This window comes from Notolabrus celidotus, chromosome 23 (genome assembly GCF_009762535.1).
Source record: "Notolabrus celidotus isolate fNotCel1 chromosome 23, fNotCel1.pri, whole genome shotgun sequence".
NCBI lineage: Eukaryota > Metazoa > Chordata > Actinopteri > Labriformes > Labridae > Notolabrus > Notolabrus celidotus.
In genome coordinates this window covers 15938839-15959122 of record NC_048294.1, presented here as the reverse complement: position 1 = coordinate 15959122, position 20284 = coordinate 15938839, and the positions used below count along the sequence as shown (strand labels likewise).

General features: G+C 43.4%; 1 protein-coding gene across 1 annotated transcript in view; it reads left to right on the top strand.

Moving 5' to 3' along the window:
- dhx15 (DEAH (Asp-Glu-Ala-His) box helicase 15) overlaps positions 1-20284 on the top strand; it is a 41783-nt gene that overhangs the window by 9183 nt on the left and 12316 nt on the right. Inside the window, exons 5-6 of the mRNA XM_034677052.1 lie at positions 2975-3193; positions 10031-10198. Coding sequence (XP_034532943.1) covers positions 2975-3193; positions 10031-10198 — 387 coding nt within the window. The remainder of the gene's footprint in view (positions 1-2974; positions 3194-10030; positions 10199-20284) is intronic.

Sequence of the window (20284 nt, the reverse complement as noted above, 5' to 3'; positions counted from 1 at the left end):
ATTTGGGTTAGGGTTAGGGTTGTGATTAGGGTTAGGGTTAGGGTTGTGGTTAGGGTTGTGATTAGGGTTAGGGTTAGGGTTGTGATTAGGGTTAGGGTTAGGGCTGAGATTAGGGTTAGGGTTAGGGTTGTGATTAGGGTTAGGGTTGTGATTAGGGAAAGGGTTAGGGTTGTAATTAGGGTTAGGGTTAGGGTTATGATTAGGGATAGGGTTAGGGTTGTAATTAGGGTTAGGGTTAGAGTTGTGATTAGGGTTAGGGTTAGGGTTAGAGTTGTGATTAGGGTTAGGGTTGTGATTAGGGTTGTGATTAGGGTTAGGGTTAGGGTTGTGATTAGGGTTAGGGTTAGGGCTGAGATTAGGGTTAGGGTTAGGGTTGTGATTAGGGTTAGGGTTATGATTAGGGATAGGGTAAGGGTTGTAATTAGGGTTAGGGTTAGAGTTGTGATTAGGGTTAGGGTTAGGGTTGTGATTAGGGTTAGGGTTAGGATTAGGGTTAGGGTTAGGATTAGGGTTAGGGTTAGAATCAGAACTTAACTTAAGCAAACAGAACCAGAACCAAACTCAAGCAAACCCAACCAGAACCGAATCAGACCTGAACCAGAACCGAACCAGAACCATACAAGAACTGAACCAGAACCGAACTGAACCGAACCAGAACCGTACCAGAACCTTACCAGAACCTTACCAGAACCCTACCAGAACCCTACCAGAACCGAACCAGAGCCGAACCCGAACAGAACCAGAACCGAACCTGAACAGAACCGAACCAGGGCTGTACCAGAACCGTACCAGAACCGAACCGAACCAGAACCGTATAAGAGGCTTATCAAAACCGAACCCGAACAGAACCGAACCAGGACCCTACTAGAACCGAACCAGAACCTAACCAGAACCATACCAGAACCGAACCAGAACCGAACCCGAACAGAACCGAACCCGAACAGAACCGAACCAGGACCCTACTAGAACCGAACCAGGACCCTACTAGAACCGTACCAGAACCGTACCAGAACCGAAACCGAACCAGAACCAAACTGGAGCAAACAGAACCAGAACCAAACTCAAGCAAACAGAACCAGAACCAAACTGGAGCAAACAGAACCAGAACCAAACTGGAGCAAACAGAACCAGAACCAAACTCAAGCAAACAGAATTAGAGATTTAGACTGTCATACCAGCTTGATCATCACTGGAAATGTCCTGGAAAGGTCCTGGAAAATGATCTCTGGAAAAGAGTGGGAACCCTGACAGAGGCTCCACTCTTGTTTACTTTAGCTGCACAAAGTAAACAAAGACATGTTATGATTTACTTTCAATTAACTTGTCTTAAGTTTTCTGAATAAACAACATCATGATGCAGGTAGTAAAAATGAAAGCTTTGTTAGGGCTGTCCCTCAGAGGAGAGAAAAAGCTTTTAGAAAGCTTTTGTGGGGAATTGGGGGGGGGCTCAATTCTGATTGGCTTTCACAACACAGCATCAAGCAGATCTGTGAGTGAAATTTGCATTCAGATTTTTATAGAGATAAATAAATCGTCGTCAGATTACCACCAATGGTACCTGGGATATATTACCACAGATTTTTGCTCTCCATATGAGCTGTACTTCCTGCGTACACCAAAGCCTGCTAATTCACAATTGGTCAAAGCTACTGGGACTGCAAATGTACTATTAACCGGATTCAGAGCTCCTTCCATGCTAAAAATCTAGACCACTGCTTACAGATTCTTCATCTTTATGTAGAATCTGCAAACAGAGATGAACACTAATGTGAACATTTAGCTAGCATCTACATTTACTACTCATTCCAGAAATTAACCTCACATTCATTTTGTCTTATCTCAACATTTCTTGTTAAAAGAACTTCTGACAGTAGTGTGATTTGTTTGCACAAACATGTCCCACTTAATACTTATAAAACTCTGTTAAAGCCTTAAATATTTCGTTCCCTGGAGGATGAATTCAGTGACAGCCTGTGTTAATGTCCCTCCTCTGCCACTGCTTCACTTTGTCACATTCTTCCTGACAGTGTCCCCATGTTTGACAGCTGTGGATCTGTTCAGGGTGGAGAAATTGCTGCTGTTGATCTCAGAAATGCACGTTGTCTCTGCGCTGAAGCACTAGGGGAGATTGTTCCCAGAGTCAGCCTCTTTTTAAGGCGTGGGGGGGGGGCAGCAACCAGTAGGTGTTGATGGTAGTGTACAGGCAAGCAGAAATTTTATAGGCAGAGTGTGCCAGACATATTTCTCATAAAGCAGATGGATAATGATTAGTTGTTTGTCAGCGTGGAATCAAAGGTTAGATTGTTGTTCGCCGACTGTTAAATGAGGTCTAGGTTATTGGGAATGATCATCCACCCACACCCCTCTATCTCCTTCATCCCTATCCCCTTCCAAATTGGAAAGTTTAATTTGCCTTGATTAAGAGCAATTATGATGTCTCGCAGAGCGTAAAGGGAAATGCCGAGACACTGGCCCCTGAAAATGTTTGAGATGGAAAATGGGAGACGCGTTTCCCATCAGAATCCTAATGCGCTACATCTAATGGCTCCAGAGAGAACATTGTGTACCAAACATCAGGAACAAGGACTGTCATAGCTGCGTGTAGGTCAGTGACTCGGAGTCCAATGCCAACTTTTACACTGTAAATGCCATCTTGGGTTAGTTCCAGCGTCGTTATTGTAAATTCTGATTAGAAGCATCATCCGTTCTTTGGATAGCTTTTTGCACCCTCCATCTATTTTCTATGTAGCTGCACCCTTATGTACTTAGTATATGTCCTTATCCCCAATTATCATCAACCAATATAAAATGTTAACTCATCCTCCGCCTGGGTGCTCACTTCTTTAATCACCACTGTCATGTACACTCTGCTGTCTCCCCTTCTGGTTTTATCTCTCTTTTCACCTCTTTTATGAATACATCGTCCCTCGCAGACATTTCTTTCAAATTCCTGCACCCCCCTCTCTCTCTCCAGGTCATCGTCATGAGCGCCACACTAGATGCTGGGAAGTTCCAGGTGTACTTTGACAACTGCCCGCTGCTGACTATCCCTGGACGCACGCACCCCGTGGAGATTTTCTACACCCCAGAACCAGAGCGCGACTACCTGGAGGCGGCCATCCGGACTGTGGTCCAGCTCCACATGTGTGAGGTGGATAAAGGAGACGTTCTGCTCTTCCTCACTGGACAAGAGGTAACATGATTAATATCTGAGCTCATCACTAGTTAGAACTACTCCGTGTTGAAAGGTTTTTATAAAGTTATTTTATCTTTGAGCAATTTCATCAGATACACGCAGGACGGGGCATTGTGGTTATATCCATTCATCCATCCTTCCATCCATCCATCCATTATCTTGACCGCTTATCCTGTTTGGGGTCACCAACCTAGGCCGCCAACCTATCACAGGGCAAACATGAAAAGACAGACGACCATTCATGCACATACTACGGGCAATTTTGTGTAACCAATTAACCTGGTAAGCATGTTTTTGTACTGTGAGAGGAAGCTGGAGTACCTAGAGAGAACCAACGAATGCACAAGGAGAACATGCAAACTCCACACAGAAAGGCACCTGCCTGATCGGGGACTCAAACCAGGAACCTTCTCGCTGTGAGGCAACAGCGCTACCCACTGCACCACCATGCAGCCCCGTTATTCCCATTATTGGTTACTTTTTATCAAATCTGGCCTTTCAAAAACGTTAATCTGACACTGCAATTATTACAATCAAACAGATTTGCATTTATGAAGAAAAATCTATATTTGAAAATCAAACCAAATAACGGCTTCAGCTGGCGATGTTGCTGCAGCCCTGCACAGCTAAGTTCAGCTAACTGTAGCGCTTGCTTGCAGCTGCAGTTTATCCTTCAGCTTGCTCCTCATTAAAGGGATAGTTCAGTGTTTTTGATGTGGGGTTGCACAGGGTACTTATTAGTGGTAAGTCTATTACCCACAGGGGATGCCGGTAAGCGTGGCTCCGTTATTGAGAGAGCAGGCGGAGAACATGTGACACTTTAAATGATCTCAAACTGATATCAGACTAATTTACAATATCATTATCAATGTACAGGGCAGGAGTCAGGTTGAGATGTACATCAGTGATCCCTGTGCTGCACACGTGTCTGACAGTAGAGCTAAACCAAAGTGGCTTTCTGACAGCAAAGGAAAGAAGAAGTCTAAATATAGAGTACACTTAGCCTGACGTAAATCAGCTACATTACGTGATACAAATGGTCCCGCCTGAAACAGCTAATAGCCTACCTCCCTCGCTGGTTCTTGCCTCGGTTTCTTGACACAGGGTCCCAGCTGACCGGAATCCCCTGTGAGTAATAAACTTACTGTTGATAAGCACTGTGTACAACCCTACTCAAAAATATCTGAACTATCCCTTTAACGTTGTTAGCAGTATCTTAAAACTTATCAGCAGAATGTGACGGAAGAGACATTTCTACTGTAGACTCAAATGATGAAGCAGAAATTCCAGAAGATTCTGATGCCTGCTGAAAGTTTAGAGTCTAACAGAAGAAACAACAGAGATAATGAGGTGTGTGCGTTAGTAAATCAGTGCGTCGGTGTGTCAGGTGTTGGATGAGTGGAAGGATGAGTGGAGCATGTTGGATGATAAAAATAAATTACAACCATGGCTGGAGCAAACTAAAACAAACGTGCTGCTGCATGGAGCTCCGGGATGAGAATGATGAGAGAGATAGAGGGTTGCCTGCTCAGATTATATACACCTGGGAGGAAGACCAGGCACTCTCAGGTGTGGTGAAACTCTGCCCACCAGCAACCTGTAGGAATGCAAACACAGGAGCAGTAAGAGAGGCAAAATGGGAGGAGCAGGCCCCCACTTTACTGGGAGGACCATCACACGGCCTGTGAAACAAACTAATGTTCGGTTTTCCCTCAGTTTTAGAGAAAGCTAATTTTTTATGGCTCCCAGCAGCATGGAACTCGAAGGTAGCAGCACTTAGGGGGCTGGTTTAGCCCAGTGGTTGAAGAATGCGACCCATATACAGAAACTAGAGTCCTCGTCACTCTCTGCTCCCAAAGTTATGTTCCCATCAAATGGCCTCAAAAATAACTCACAAAAGGAGCAGAAATAGTGCTAACTAAATATAATTATATTAAATAAATATTACAAACTAAACTACTTAATAAACAGTGTCATTATGAGAGGACCATCAGTCTATGAACAGGTCTGTTGACCTTTTAATAAGGGAGAAAAGTTTAAAAAATTGTATGTTAAACGCTGCATTAAAAAAACAACAACAAAAAAAACAATTTATAACTGAGATGAAACACATTTTACTTTTCTGCTTTTTCTGTTTTTCCCAAAGAGTTTCTGCTTTCTATGTAGCATCTAACCACAAGATACAAGCGTTTCTCAATTTTTACCATTTTACATTAACCATTTAAAGCAGTAACATTTTCTTTTCAACAACCTGGTCTTAAGTTTGTAATAGATAAACATTTTTTTTTAGATCATCAGTTGTTGTAAAATTCAGTGTTTAAGACACCTTTTTTATCTAAAAGGTGGACTTCTACATACTCCTGTATGTGCGACTAATCTACCAGTTTGAAATGCAGAGAAATACATTTTATTGTGTTACAGTATTTAACACTGAAGATGGCGCTTCATGGAGCAAGTGCGAAGCATGCTGGGATGTGTAGCAAAAGAAAACAGTCATATACTGTTATTCATTGTGCTGGTTTGATTGCTAGGACTCTTCAATTTATGATAAGCAGAAGTGGGTTGGTGACACCGCACGGGCAGTGGGTTAGTATCTCACAACTATCAGAGTAGCAGTGAGATGAGCTTAAGGACTAAACCAGTTACTGGATTGTCAACTCTGCAAAAACAGATGGTACTAGAAAGAGCTACACAGCTGCAATTGAACTACACATTGTGGACATGAGAGACCCCAAGAACAGACTGTATGTTATATATATATAGACTGTATGAATAATGGACATAGTATCCGTGATGTCACCCATCTGTTCCTGAGCACTGTTTTGAAGCCAATCGTCGGCTGGAGCCATAATGGTAATCCTGAATACAACCAAACTTAGTGTGAGGTAAAGAGGCGTGGTTTGAGACTCCTAGCCAACAGCTATGTGTTCCTGTCCGGGAGTCAAGTCAGTCATGTCCTTATTTGGGCAAAACTCATAATCTTAATATCTTCTGAAAAAAATAACCCCCTGTACAGTGTGTGCCGATAGAGAAATGAGCTTCATAGACTGAAGCCATTTTTTTAACCAGGTTGTAAACATGTTTATTATTGCTGTAAAGATCGTCTTTTTTTACTGGGTGTATGTGGTTTCCGTTGTTTCTGCAGCCAGCCTCAAGTGGATGCTCGATGAACTGCAGTTGATAACACTTCCGCATGAGCTTCATATTTTGAGACCAGAGGTTGCCGCTTGGTTATATACTGATGAGACTTATATAATATATTCAAGATTGTAAGGTGATTATGTTTGTGAGGAGCTAAATTAAAAGATAGTTGTATTTTTTATTGCGATAAAAACAAAACTGTTCGGATTAAAAAGATGCACTGAGTGACTTTAGTTTTCATTTTTTAGATTATTATTTTAAAATCAGGCCTCTTTAGAAAAGGACTGCAATGAGCCAGCTATAAAATGTCAAAGATTGCACATTACTGTAAAAAGCTCATGAGTAAGTTTGCAAATTGCGTATCCAAAAACATCAGTCTAGTAACTTCACCGTTATAAAAGCAGCAACAAAACATGTTAAGGCTTGAGAAACAGAGAAGTTTTTGATACATCCTCTTTTGGTCAGTCCACTAAACACTTCAGCTCAAGGTACAAACTGAATTATTTTTCCAGATGCATAAATTCCTGCAGTGCTGTCCAACATATCCATGGTTAGGATCACGCGTATCAATCTTATTACGTAGATTAGTAACCCACATACAGTGTCATGAGCAGAGACACACAGATGCACTCTGCACAGAAAATGATTAATCCTCAGATGTTAGATGTTAATGCGTGAGTCTGGCTTTCTGGGAACCACCAGGAGTTGCACAACGTAGGGGGAAAAAAAAACATGAGGAGTGACCCAGATTCTGCCCTCCCCACGAATCTCTGAAATTAAGTCATTTATTATTTTTTTTCCCTCCCTGCAAATGTTGTCCACTGATGTGTAATGGAGGGCAGGGTTCATGCCCGAAATGATGAATTTGGTCACAGTAGGGTGGACACACACGCACGCCCACACGCACGCCCACGCACGCGCACACACACACACACACGCACACACACACACACGCACACAAACACGCGCACACACACACACACATAGAAAAGCCAGAAAAGCTGCAACAAATGTTTCAATGTCCTCATCGTTGGACGGGTGAGGCCTGTCAGAGCAAAGAGTGCCTTATTTTTCTCCCAGCACAAAAAAAAAAAATATTGTTGGAGACCATGTGATCACCTGTGGTTGAACTGGTGAATAGAACCGCTGTAAACACAACACAAGAGGCTATGTTAGTTTCAATAACAGGTCAGACTTTGATATTTTACACTTAAGTGGCAGAAAACCAATTTTTCATCTACACCAGGAATCTTGGGAAGCACTGATGTGTCCTTGTTGTTTATTAGCTGTAATTATTTGTCACTCAACAGCAGCTCGACTGTGTTAGAACACCTACGTCAGTTTTCATTTGCCAAAGCAGGATCAATATGTGGCTTGTTACAAAGGGGATAAAGTCATCGGAGGGCACGGTGTTTGAAGTGGGCTCCAACGAGGGCTGCCGATTGATTTTAGATTTAGCCGGATCCCAGCTGCTCCGATGGCCAGAGACACTGATCTCAGCTGTTTTGAATGTGTATGAAAGTGTAAGATATTTACAGGCCACGTGTTTGGATTTTTTTCTGCACTTAGATGTAATTTGTTGATTTATATTCCACCCCCTTGCACCGTGTCAAGCTAAGGCATTACCCAGAGCACTCCCACGGTGAGTTAATTATCGCCCCCTCCTAATTGGGTTAAAGAAGTTAATGTGTGGTAGGTCTGGCAGAGATGGGTGTTCAAAGGGTGCTGCAGCGCATCCCTCCAGCGCTTCTTAACCTCTTCAGTCTCCCAGCAACTTTGATGTAGACTAATGATCGGGAGGCAGATCCATGGCCGAGCTGTGGCTCTGACTTTTTCTAATTTATATCAGACCAAAGCAAAACGCACATGACCCTTTCTCCTCCCTCTTAGTTTTTTTTCTTTCCTGTGAGATATTTCGCTTCCACAAACAAATAGAGCTGAAGCACCAACTCCAAACAAGAAAGTCGAAACTTATCACAGCTGTTGAGCAAAGATAAGTCCTAATATTTAAGCTTCCCCCTCAGCTGCTAACATCAAAACACGGGGATTGGCAGGGGGCTTGTTTGCTAGTCAAGAGGAGTGCCTAAATGTGTCGGTTATTAGCTTGGCTGTAGATTGTTGCTGCTGGGGTCGCAGGGAGAGCTGGTGGACAGGTTCCCTACACTGGCCAACTGCCCCTGTATGTTTGCTCACACACAGCCACACATGCAGACACACACAACCACACTCACACACATGCACACTCTGTCTTGATGTCCCTAAGGGACAGACAGCCAGCTTGCTTCCAGCGCTTTGGCAAAGAGGTCGCCTTTTTTTTTCTCTCCATGGCAGCTGCTGCATCCAGAGGCTTGATAGGCTATTAATACCCCAGCTAATTTTACCAATCCATTCAGATTTACCGTTTTCCACTTGTCAGTGTGTTGATTAAGAGGCACATGGCCATCAGCAGGGTTTGACTTAATGCGATGAACGAGGGGGACAAACAGGGCTAATAACACACTCGCGGTCCAGAAGGAAAACAGGAAATGTCACCCCGGTGCTTTCTCATGTCGAGGCAAGTGTTCCTGTCTTTGGATTAAGTCACTTTCACTCAAGCTTGAATTATTTCGACACAGAATGCTTCCAGAATAGGAAACAAAACAGTCTATGATATTTCAAAAGGTTGTTTTGTTGGCTTACTAATTAATAAGCATGCACATGGAGCTCTGACGGAGCCCATTGTGAAGTTCAATGCAATAAGCAGCAGTTTAATAATTTGTGTGATCGTAGTTATTATTGCATTGTGTCTCCTCTTTATGAAAACCTGCTGCATTGCTCCCATGGGCCTGCAGGTGGTGCAACAGCATAGGCTGTAATATGACACACTTAGTAACTGCAGCTTTATGAGGATTAAATGATTGTTGTTAGCAAAACAAAGACAATAGTTCCAATCAGCAGGAGTCAAAAAGGGAGAAAAGTCATACAGGGGACTACAAAGAACCTCCAAGTCTGGTGTCATTAAACGTGCTGGTAAAGGGCAGGGGAGACTAAAACAAGTTCTCTGTTCATGAGTGAAACTCTGTGGTGGCTGTGGAATATGAAGGCGTATTTAGTGCATTATCAGGATATTTCAATAAGCCTTAAGAGAATAGGCCATAGCACCATGCTCACTATCATGCTTTCTTATTCCTGGCGCTGCTCAGGTCCTCAGTCTGTCTGCCAGCCCAGCGGCTCTAGAACGTTCAGCTTCACTAAACTGATCTGCCATGATTTGCCGCTGGTTATGCATCAGCGCTGCAGTCTCATCTCACATTCCCCCTCTACAATACTGCACTGTGGAATAATGAACCCTGTTTGAGTCTGTCTGGCTCTGTGTGTATGTGTGTGCCTGTTTCTCTCTATGTATGTGTGTGCGTGTGTCCATGTTTTCCATGATTGCTGCATTTGACAACAGAGCCACGGGGAGCTCAGCAAAGCATACTGCAGTCCAGGTTTAATTTCCTCCGTCAGATGGAGTGATAGTTAGAGAACAAATGTACTGTAGCAGGGAACCATGGTTTTCCCCGGCCACCTCCCGTTGCCTCCACCTCCACCTCCACTCCCACTATCATCCAGATTCACTGCCATTGTCTGCCCAGGTGTTCTTCAGGACCTGTTTGATTTAGTTTTTTGCATGCAGCACCTGGATTCATTGACGCTCTTTCTGTGTTTCAGGAAATCGACGAAGCTTGTAAGAGAATCAAGAGGGAGATCGACGACCTGGGTCATGATGTCGGTGATATAAAAATCATCCCTCTGTACTCCACGCTGCCTCCACAGCAACAGCAAAGGATCTTTGAGCCACCTCCGCCCAATAAACCAAATGGTGCCATCGGAAGGAAGGTATAACTGCCCTTTTTTCACTGTAGAAACACTCACCGGGGGGAGGGGGGAGAAACAGAGCGGGGTTGATGTAGAAAGGCCAGATGGGGAATAAGGTGTGAGAGAGCTGGAAGGTAGGGACTGGAACTTTTTTTCTCCCCCTTTCTCAGCTTTAGCGCAGAACTGACTCACACAACATATGCTGCTTTTGTCAGCATGCGATTCTCTGCTCTAAATTATAACTGGGGTATTACTCACGCCCTCTGAGCCTGAGGAAAGTACTGCATTCTCAGTCATTTTTATCTTTCCACTACATTTGCACAGGCCCTGCTGCTGCTGCTCAGAGAGGAGTCCTAAGACCTCTGCCTGTCTGAAAACATGTGAACAGCACACATAATATGAGCTGATCACAAACAAGACACCTTGTGGCGTGCATAAAATAGCCTCCTCCTTCCTCCTCAGTCACTTAATCTCCGAGGAGTGCATGATCCTCTTATTGATACAGACACAAGACAATTCCTCTCTTTCGTGTGACAGTTTCTATTCAGATGGGCTCATCACCAGAGCAGCAGCACCACCTGCGCTGCCACACTGTTGGCCAGGGATCTGATAGAGTATCAGAATATCATCACTGCCAGTGAGCGAGCAAACGTTCACCCCTAGCATCTGATAGGGGACGATGTTGATGAATGACTCAATGGTTACAAGCCCTCTAATTGAGGCGGATCAGACTGACATGTGAGCTGGGAAATCATTCATGGGATGTCGGAGTTAAATACACTACAATGGTTCCAAAACAACACATCTAAAGTACATTCTGGGAAAGTAGGATTCTCTGCAATCTGAATTCATTACTGTACGTTTACAAAGCGGCCAACTGGGACTGTTTCCAACATTTAGCACTGTTTGAAATCCAGTCTGAGCATGTGTAACAGGCATGCTCATGATAGACCTTAAATAGATTTTGTTTAATTTAATCCATCATCATTTCCATTTTTGATCTTTCACTGTAGACTGTATAAAAAATGGACGTAGTATCCGTGACATCACCCATCTGTTCCTGAAGCACTATTTTGAAGCCAATCGTCGGCAGGTGTAATATTATAAACGCTCAATACAACGTAACTTCGTCCAAGCTAGTGTGAGGTAAAGAGGTGGGCTTTGAGCCTCTTCGCCAACAGCTACAGGGTGCCCACCTGTCAGTCAAGTCAGCCATGTCCTTATTTAGGCAACCCCCCCCCCCCCCCCCCCCAATACAGTGTGTGTCAATAGAGAAATGAGCTATTCAGAGCCAAACCGTTTTTTTGTTCCAAGCTGTAAACATGTTTATTATTGCTGTAAAGATTGTCTCTTTTGAATGGGTGTCTATGTGGTTTCCTATGTTTCTGCAGCCAGCCTCTAGCGAACTCCTGATGAACTGCAGTTTTTCGCACTTCTGCATGCGCTTCGTATTTTAAGACCGGAGGTTGCCGCTTGTCTTTCAGTTAACTTCTTGATGCGTAAAGGCCCATGATTGGTCGGCACAACACTTAGTTCACTAAAATATCTCCACAACTTCCAGAATGATGACGAGTACTGACCCTTGTGGCCACCAGAGGTTGAATCTTTATAACCTGGGGAGGACCTGGTGATCTGACTCACTTGCGTTTTTTGCTGCATCATTGATTACAGAGCGATGCCAAAGCGACAGGTTGGCGAGCTGTAAACTTCAAATATTCTGAAATGACGTACTGAAATGACGTACAACTTTCATCGTTCACCAGGTTGTTGGCAGGAGTTGACAGTCAAATGATTGGATAAAGCGGTTTTATGATCAAATGAATGCTTCACTGATGGTCTTCAGAGGCCACAGACCACCAGGAGGTTCTGTGAGTCGAGCTGCTACGAGCTTGCATGTTTTTTTAAGGCAAGGATTCTGTTCATGAAAGTGTTTTGGTACTGAATCATCAAGAACAGGCTGCATGGTGGTGCAGTGGTTAGCGCTGTTGCCTCATAGCGAGAAGGGTTTGAATCCCAGCTGGGGCCTCTATATGGAGTTTGCATGTTCTCCATGTGCATGCATGAGTTCCTTGCAGGTACTCCAGCTTCCTCCCACTGTCCCACAACATGCTTGTTAGGTTAAATGGTGACTCTAAATTGACTAGATGTCAGTGTGGGTGTGTCTGGTTGTTTTTTACTGCAATGATTGACTCGCCACCTGTCAAGGGTTTCCCCTGCTTCTCACCCATTGACAAGCCCTCCCTCTGCGACCCAGATCCGGAGAAGCGGTATAGATAATGAACGGATGTATCAACAACAAATTGACCAGACAATATAAACAGACAAAAATAAGAAAAAGCAGTATTACTTAAAAGTGTATCCATATGTTGCATGATCTTTGTCAGGCTTTGGGGGCCGTACACTGAGCTGTGGCTAACTTCAGCTCACTGGCTCACCTTATTTTTTTTCAGTCAAGTTTTATCGTCAAAAAAATGGAATGAGGTGATTTGATACACTAAGAAAGTAAAGAGCCAGCCCCAATTTAGTACTCTGACAAACCTGAGTCTAAATAGTAAAACATGAGCCCCAGAGAAGCTGACACTGGAGTATGGAACCAGCTGAAAAAGAAAGAAAGAGTAGTCAAGGCCAGATCTCAAAATTCTCTCCACCCCACTAGTACCATCTTCTTTTTCTGTGATTTTATAGATTCATCTCTTCCAGCTTTCTTTTTGACTCGTGTGTATGTATGTATGTGTGTGCGTGCGTGTGTGCATGTGTGTGTGCATGTGTGTGTGTGTGTGTGTGCGTGTGTGTGTGCATGTATGCGTGTGTGTGTGTGTGTGTGTGTGTGTGTGTGTGTGTGTGTGTGTGTGTGTGTGTGTACACAGTGCAGGCTTCAGAGGCTCAGCGTTCTTAGTAGTGTGATTAGCCAGTGTTGGATAAGATCTTTTTCAAAAGTTAGAATATCATTCCCAGTGTTTGCCTCTGCCTTTCAAAGCGATTTAGCCATGAAGCCGGGTAATTGTTGCACAGGGACAGGTTTAAATATTATTTTGCTCTTGCAGTGGTACCAGCATGATACAGTAAGTTTGCATACATGAGTTTTGGAGGGAAAAAAGGATTTTCCACTGGCAGCAGACTTACTGAATAACAGCGGATCTTTCACTTGGTAAACATCCTGCAGCAACTTCTCCCTGATTCCCCTGAGTTTAGTTATACAGAAAATAAAAGCCAGTATAGTGACACTGTGACCTCTGAACTGTTAACCCAGCTGCCACTTTTAGCACAGTCGATGCCCTTTTTTTTTCATCCTCAACATCAATTTGTCAGGTGCTTGTTGAAATGGCGGAGCTGGCATCTGAAGTTGCTGTGCGTGAAGGAAATGTGCTTCTCCTCCATGACTGCCTTAGCGACTTATCAAGTGAGAAACGCAGAGATGTCATCCAAGCCAGCCCAGGAGAAAGTGGTGAAAAAGAATTAAGGTTCGCCGCGTCTGCCGCCGCGCATGCTAATGACTGCATTAGGAGCCCCTTGATTAACATAAAGCACCAGCTCGTCATTGCTCTATTTCTGCATAAAAAGCCACTGATCTTCTATTTTTGAACAGTATAGTCATTTAAAGCCAAGGCAGTAATTGGCTAATTACAAACAAAGATGATAATCTCGCTTTGCTTTGCAGAGCTTTAAAGGGCTGTGACGGGTGCTTGGTTTGTTTTTAGCATTGTCACGTTAGGAATATTCCTGCAAATGTCACTCCGAATCCGACACATCCCCATTTCAGTGAGCTTTAAATGTTGGTGCGGCTCAAAGCACGCTCTCTGTTTTTTTCCCAGCTTTTATTTGTCAACACGGCTGCGTGTCCCAGCAGGGAGCGTGAAAGATGCTCAGCGTTAGCCATAGTACTTGCTCCCCTGCAGGTAATAACCCAGAAATAACATGCAGAGATGATGCTCTAATGATATTACTGATGAAGAAGCCAGGATTATCCAGCGCTGCAACAGACTGGAAGGAGCCGGCCTATGTTTCGGCGTAATGGCCCCAGCCAGGATAATCCTTCAGAATCAATGCAGTCAATGAGGCCACCCATATGATCATGAAATGTGAGAGGGTGTCACATGTGGCATCTGCTGGAGCACCGACTGTGTCCCAACACGCAGGACAACCTCAGCTAGACCATTTTTCAGCCAGACTTTGAAGCATTCCAATCCTTTCATTTCTCGCTGGGACGGTGGTTGCTGGCATATAGTGTCTGTCACAAGACACTGTCTGATAGTCTGCTCTCTTTTTTTTTCCCGGGCCACTTTAATTTCAGAGTGCCACAGTGTGACTAATTGGTTTCGTAAAGATGTGATTTCTCTTTAGCTCTGAGCCATTGATGGCCCTTCTCGACTGCAGGAACTCAACATCCTTTTACCTGGGGCTTCTCATAAACTAAACTTTGAGAAACCTTTGAGTCTTTGCTAACTAGGTTTTTTTCCTCTTGTTTCTTCGTTCTCAAATCTGATGCTTTGATTTTACACATTTGATTGAAGGTAAGGCTGGATCATGAAGCTAAAAAAATGTAGCTTGATAAATACAACATTTCAGTCCAGTACAGCCCGGTTTAAACTTCTATATTGACCCTAAGCAGCAGTTGCTGGCACAGACATGAGCACCACATGATCGAGCGTCGATATGTCCGTGTCGTGCAGCAATACTCTGCCCAAATACTTGAGGGCAGTGTGGTCTCTCTGACAGTAAGGTCGCCTGTTTCCGGCCCCGCTACATTTTTTGCTTGCTTTTTCACAGCTATTCCAAACGTATTATGTTAATTTAGATTTGATGCATGTTGCTGTTTATCACACAGCAATGTTTACAGGAAAGATTAGAGAGTAGACCTCAGAGGAAATGAAATGCAAGGCAGATAGACGGCGATTCCGGAAGTGCTGTAAATGCAGGAAATATAACGCCGTTGAGTGGACCAATCACAGGGCTTGCATTCTGCGTTGATTCATTGTGTGGTTATATTTTGGAGGAGGTACATGTCAGCTATGTGCGTAGGCCTAAACAGTAGGTACGGGGACTACAGATCTACTGCTTGGGCTGTGTTTTTACTATTTTTGTTCCTGTGTGTGTCCGGGGATCCTGTGTAACCATGGTCGATCAGCTGTTAGCAGCCCATAGCATGTCGATGCTAAACGATGCTAGGCCCAATGTTCCCTGCGAGCTGAGGAGAAGGAGGCAAGGTTGACGTGCTGGTACTGAGGTGCAAGCTAAAAAAGACGACATCGACCTGTCCTTCCACCCACCTTTATGGGGACTGTAAGATCTATCTACGATAAGGTGGACGGGCTAACCCAGCACCAGAGGGAATACTGGCAGAGTAGCATTATGCTAGCAGAGCTAACACCGGACATGAACGCTACATTGGAAGGATTTCACCTGCTGTGGGTGGACAAGATACAGGAGAGAAAGACTGTGGGACGAATAAAGGAGTATCTTATCTTATCTTATCTTATCTTATCTTATCTTATGCCGTCGATCCTACACAGAAGTATAAACCAGGCTTCAGGGATAATGAGCAATGAAGGAGCAGTAATCCAAATTAGAATCCAGACAGGGGGAGCAGGACCGCTTATGGTTTAAGTTACTTTGTAGCAATCAGCAACTCAGAGATGCACCGACTAGCATTGTTGCCGTTGCCTGGATTGCAGGACAGGATCTTTGTTCACTTCAGCCATACAGCTTGTTTTCTGGTTCCATGTACCTCAAGCATTGCTTCTCTTGTTGAAGACAAATGTACTCCAATAATAATGGTTATAATTGTTAGTTGTATACATATTTGCTATCCTGCCACAACATGTCCATTGTACCAGTTAGCAAATGGCTAAATTGTATTTAAAACTGAAATTTGTCAAAGGGTCTTATCAACATTGCCAACCTAAGCAGGCAGAGAACAGAGTAAATGAAGTCATCCCTGTTTTATAAGTGCTCCATGTTGTGCTGTGTGTCATTTAAAGTGGAAATAGGGGATGAGTTTACATTATACCTTTGAACCAAGCTGTTGGTCTCGGTTTAACCCCGCTAAGCAGGCTGCTATTTTCAGATGTCTATCAAAATTAAGCAACAGGGATTCATCATGGAGTGCTCGTGTCAATCAGAACTAGACCGCCATTCAACCAAGAAATTCATGAATAACAACCCAAGCATACGCCAGATCCTGCTGTCTGATCAGTTTCATACAGGCATTTATTGCCAACTCTTCGTTCCTCTGCCTGAATACTAAAGGGAAAGTGTCCTTCCACAGGTGAATTACCCCAGGTCGAGGGCTGAGCGAAGGGGGAAAAAAGGCCCTCCCTGGCATTAATAACTAAACAGTCAGGCATTCTCAGGCTGGAGAGAAATCCTTGCTTAAAAGGTGGGATTTAAAAGTCTGTAAGGCTCACAGCTTGAAGACAGCTGAAGAGGCACAGCTACAAAGGAAGTGTGTCAAGTGTGCAAAATTGGTTCTGTGGACCTGTATCAGCAAAGACTACAGAGGACTGTTTGGTTTTGTGCTTGGCATTTTATCATAAAGACGACCAAGAAAGCACACAGCTCCGGCCAAGTGTCCACATAGGTCGGCCTACGCCGTGTTCCTGTCTCCGTAGATGTCGAGCTAGCGAGCGAGGAAAAGATATTGAAGTGTGGAGAGGCATTTTTCCCCAACACCCACTTGTATATTAAACTATGACTCTGGAGTGGCAGTTGCCAGTAAGAGTGGGCTGTGACCTGGCCACCGCAGTCTCAAGTGCTATGATGAATCTAAAGGGCTTCTCTGTCCAGTCTGTTTCAGCTGTTATATAAGGAGAACTCATCCTAGCGGCGGTCAAGGTTCGCATGAGAGCAGCTGCAAATCTGTCTCCCCCTCCTCCCCTTGGTTTGTGTATATGCTGATAGCAAGAGACCCATAGGGTGAAGTGACTCATTTGATATTTTATTTTGCTCTGAGTCAGCTGTCATTTCTCATGGACAGCTCTGCTATTTGGGATAATTGTAATAGAAGGAGATCTGAGACTGGGAAATGGTTGGCTGTTTAACTGCTTGCTTTATTGTCAGAAACCAAGCAGCGTTTTTTTTTTTAGTGGTTGATCCTCTACTTATTTCCCTGTTTTGCAGCATTGGTGTGTTGGAACAGTGAGACACATGAAATGTTAATGTTGCACAAGCTGTGCCTTGCTTATGAAACTCTCAGACTTAATCTAATAGGTGCAAATTTGCTTTCACAGCTGTTTGATAAAATGCTACTTTTTACAACTTTAGGTTTATTTTTAGCACCCAGTGGTATAAAAGACTGCAGCTGGATTCATGGATCTATTTAACTGGTATAAGGCTTTACTATAAAGCCCTGTGTACAGAGTTATTAGAAGTATTCTCTAACCCAGCGTTAAACCAAAGCCAGTTCATTCTCATTGTAAAGGGGTGGTTGCATGGGTTAAAGGTCCTTCAAAGATCTCTTCAATTCACACTGCAGTATTTGTGTAGAATCAAATGCCCAAGTAGTAGACCTATCTGTTCAAAACAAGGAAGCAATCCTTCGTCAATACAAGGAAAAAGGAGGAGAGGAAGAAAGGGGATGAAGGAGAGGGCAGTTAAAGAGGAGAGAAACCTTCAATGATATACAGATTAGGAGATAGAACTTCTCTTTCCCTCTTTCCAACCCCTCACAAGGTGAGTCCTCATTCCCTGAGTCCGAGTCAAGTCCCCATTAATATTATTATTATTATTTATTCTAAGGAGGGCCCATGTGTCACTTGAAACTATTCACTGTATGAACCTGGCTCGACTGTGAGGGAGCTTTTGGATGATGAGTGGAAAACACATTTCATTTATTAACATGAGATTCTGACTGATCTTGTCGGCGTGTCTGGAGATTTAAATTACCAATGAAGTTACAGCGCTAAATGCGCACTGCAGCTCTCTTGATTCAGAGACCACTCATCGGTTCTGCTGCGGTAGTATCACTGCAGGTGTCTAATAAACTCAAAAATACAGACCCACTATTAATCAGAATATTAACTGACCAGACACCTGGAGCCCAGTGGGTCAGTCCCTTTAGCTGCTGATATTACCGTCAGCTTGCTAACAATAACATAACCAGCAGTCCAAGTAAGCTAACTTTAGCATCTCACTTACTTTTCCGAGTGCATCCAGATGTAGTGCATATTGTCTCAGGAACAAACAACACCACACATTTTTACCGGGACAGATGTTATGGCTGAGAGGGAAATTGGTATCAATTTCACATGATTACTACTTATTGAGTGACTTCTGTGCACCATTTGTGTACAGGTTGATAAAGACAGGGAAAATGATCTTGTGTCCCTTGGCATGTTTCTCATACTCCTATCAAAGTATAAAAATCTTTCATGACAGCACAAGTCTGTATGCCTTTATGGGTACTTTCTATATCATAGAGTGAACAATAAACTGTAAACACAGCCACTATTGAGACTATAATTAGAGCACAATGCAGCATGATCTCGTACAATACATCCAATTAGTGCGGTGCTGGTATCAACAGGGGGAATCCACTGCTACACTATAATCAGCTATATAATCTACCAAGTGTTAATCCAGCTTTGGAATTGGTGGGACTTCTCATGACTTCATAACACCTGCACCCAAGGGTGAATGGATCATCTGTTCTGAGTTCAATAGATTTTACTAGAGCACACAATTTGTTAATATATTTTCTAGTTACAGGTTTGTTTTCGGCTGGAATCACACATATTGACTCTAAATCAACTGTCCTTGCATCCATTCAAAGGAGACTGAAGGCAGTCCCAGCTGTCATTGGGTGAGGAATTAGCTGGTCTGTACTTTAGCTAACTCACATCAATATTTTATAAAATATTGCTAATATGCTGTCTCTAAATCTCTTTTTACAGGTTATACATAATAGTACAATCTAGATCCCTATAAACAGATTTCAAGTGCAGCTAACAAACTGTTCTAGATAAAAAATATCAAGTTGAGATAAATCTGCAAATTTATTTGATGCTGTCAGTTTTTAGATTTTCTACCTTCTTTGAATGCATCAGAAATTATCGATCCGGTTTCCATTTACCAATCACACCCTTTTAGTTGTTTCCTTCTTCTCTCGAGGACAGACCAGACAAAGCTTGGATTTTTACATTTCCCGATTCTGCATCATGATGTCAAATCTGCAAACCAAAGACCTAGACCAAGACTAGAAAGTTGGTTTCTGTTTATCAAGTTCATACAACTGAAGTAAGCCAGCATGAAACCTCTGTGTAACTTCCCAGTTACAGCGAAACTGAGACTCACCTGAAACAGATGAACGGGCACTAGTCTGAGGGATGTAATGAACCAAAAATGTACATCTAGATGGGTGAATGAAACTTATTTTATTGATCTGAATACACAATTGCTGCTCAAGTTGCTGATTAAACTGTACAACACAGCGCACAGAGAAGGAAGACTTGGCTTGAAAAGCACTAACAGTTCCCCATAACTCCCAGAGCTATATCGTCATCAGACACTGGCTCAAACTTGGCTTTGCCCTAAGTTTGAGCCAGTCAGAGAAAATAAGATGGGTCTGGTTGACCAATAAGCTGACAGCCGTGTTCCAAATTTGTAGAGGCAATGATGGATTCCCATGAGATTTCTTTGTGGCTCTAATGTTGGGTGGAAGAAAAGCAGGATGGATGAAAGCAGTGACTGTTGAAGAGCTCTCAATGTGTTTTTTAAAAAAGCAGGCCACTTAAGGGGAACCATTACATCAGCTGTTTTCTATGATTTCAGAAAAGATTCTGGGAAGAACTCCCCAACACATCTCAACAAAAGCACACCCATGCTGAGGACAGTGGGACAGAACCCCATCCTCCACAAACATCAGAAGCACACACTCTCACACTCACTCTCACACACACACACACACACACACACACACACACACACACACACACACACACACACACACACACACACACACACACACACACACAGACAGAACACAAAGAGGGCAGAGGTAATGCATTTGGATGGGACGCTGAGCACTGAGCTAGCTCTCTCTCTGATAGCACATTGAAGTTGATTGCAGACACTGTTGTGGTACTCCCCTGTTGGGTTGCATTAGGCAGCGAG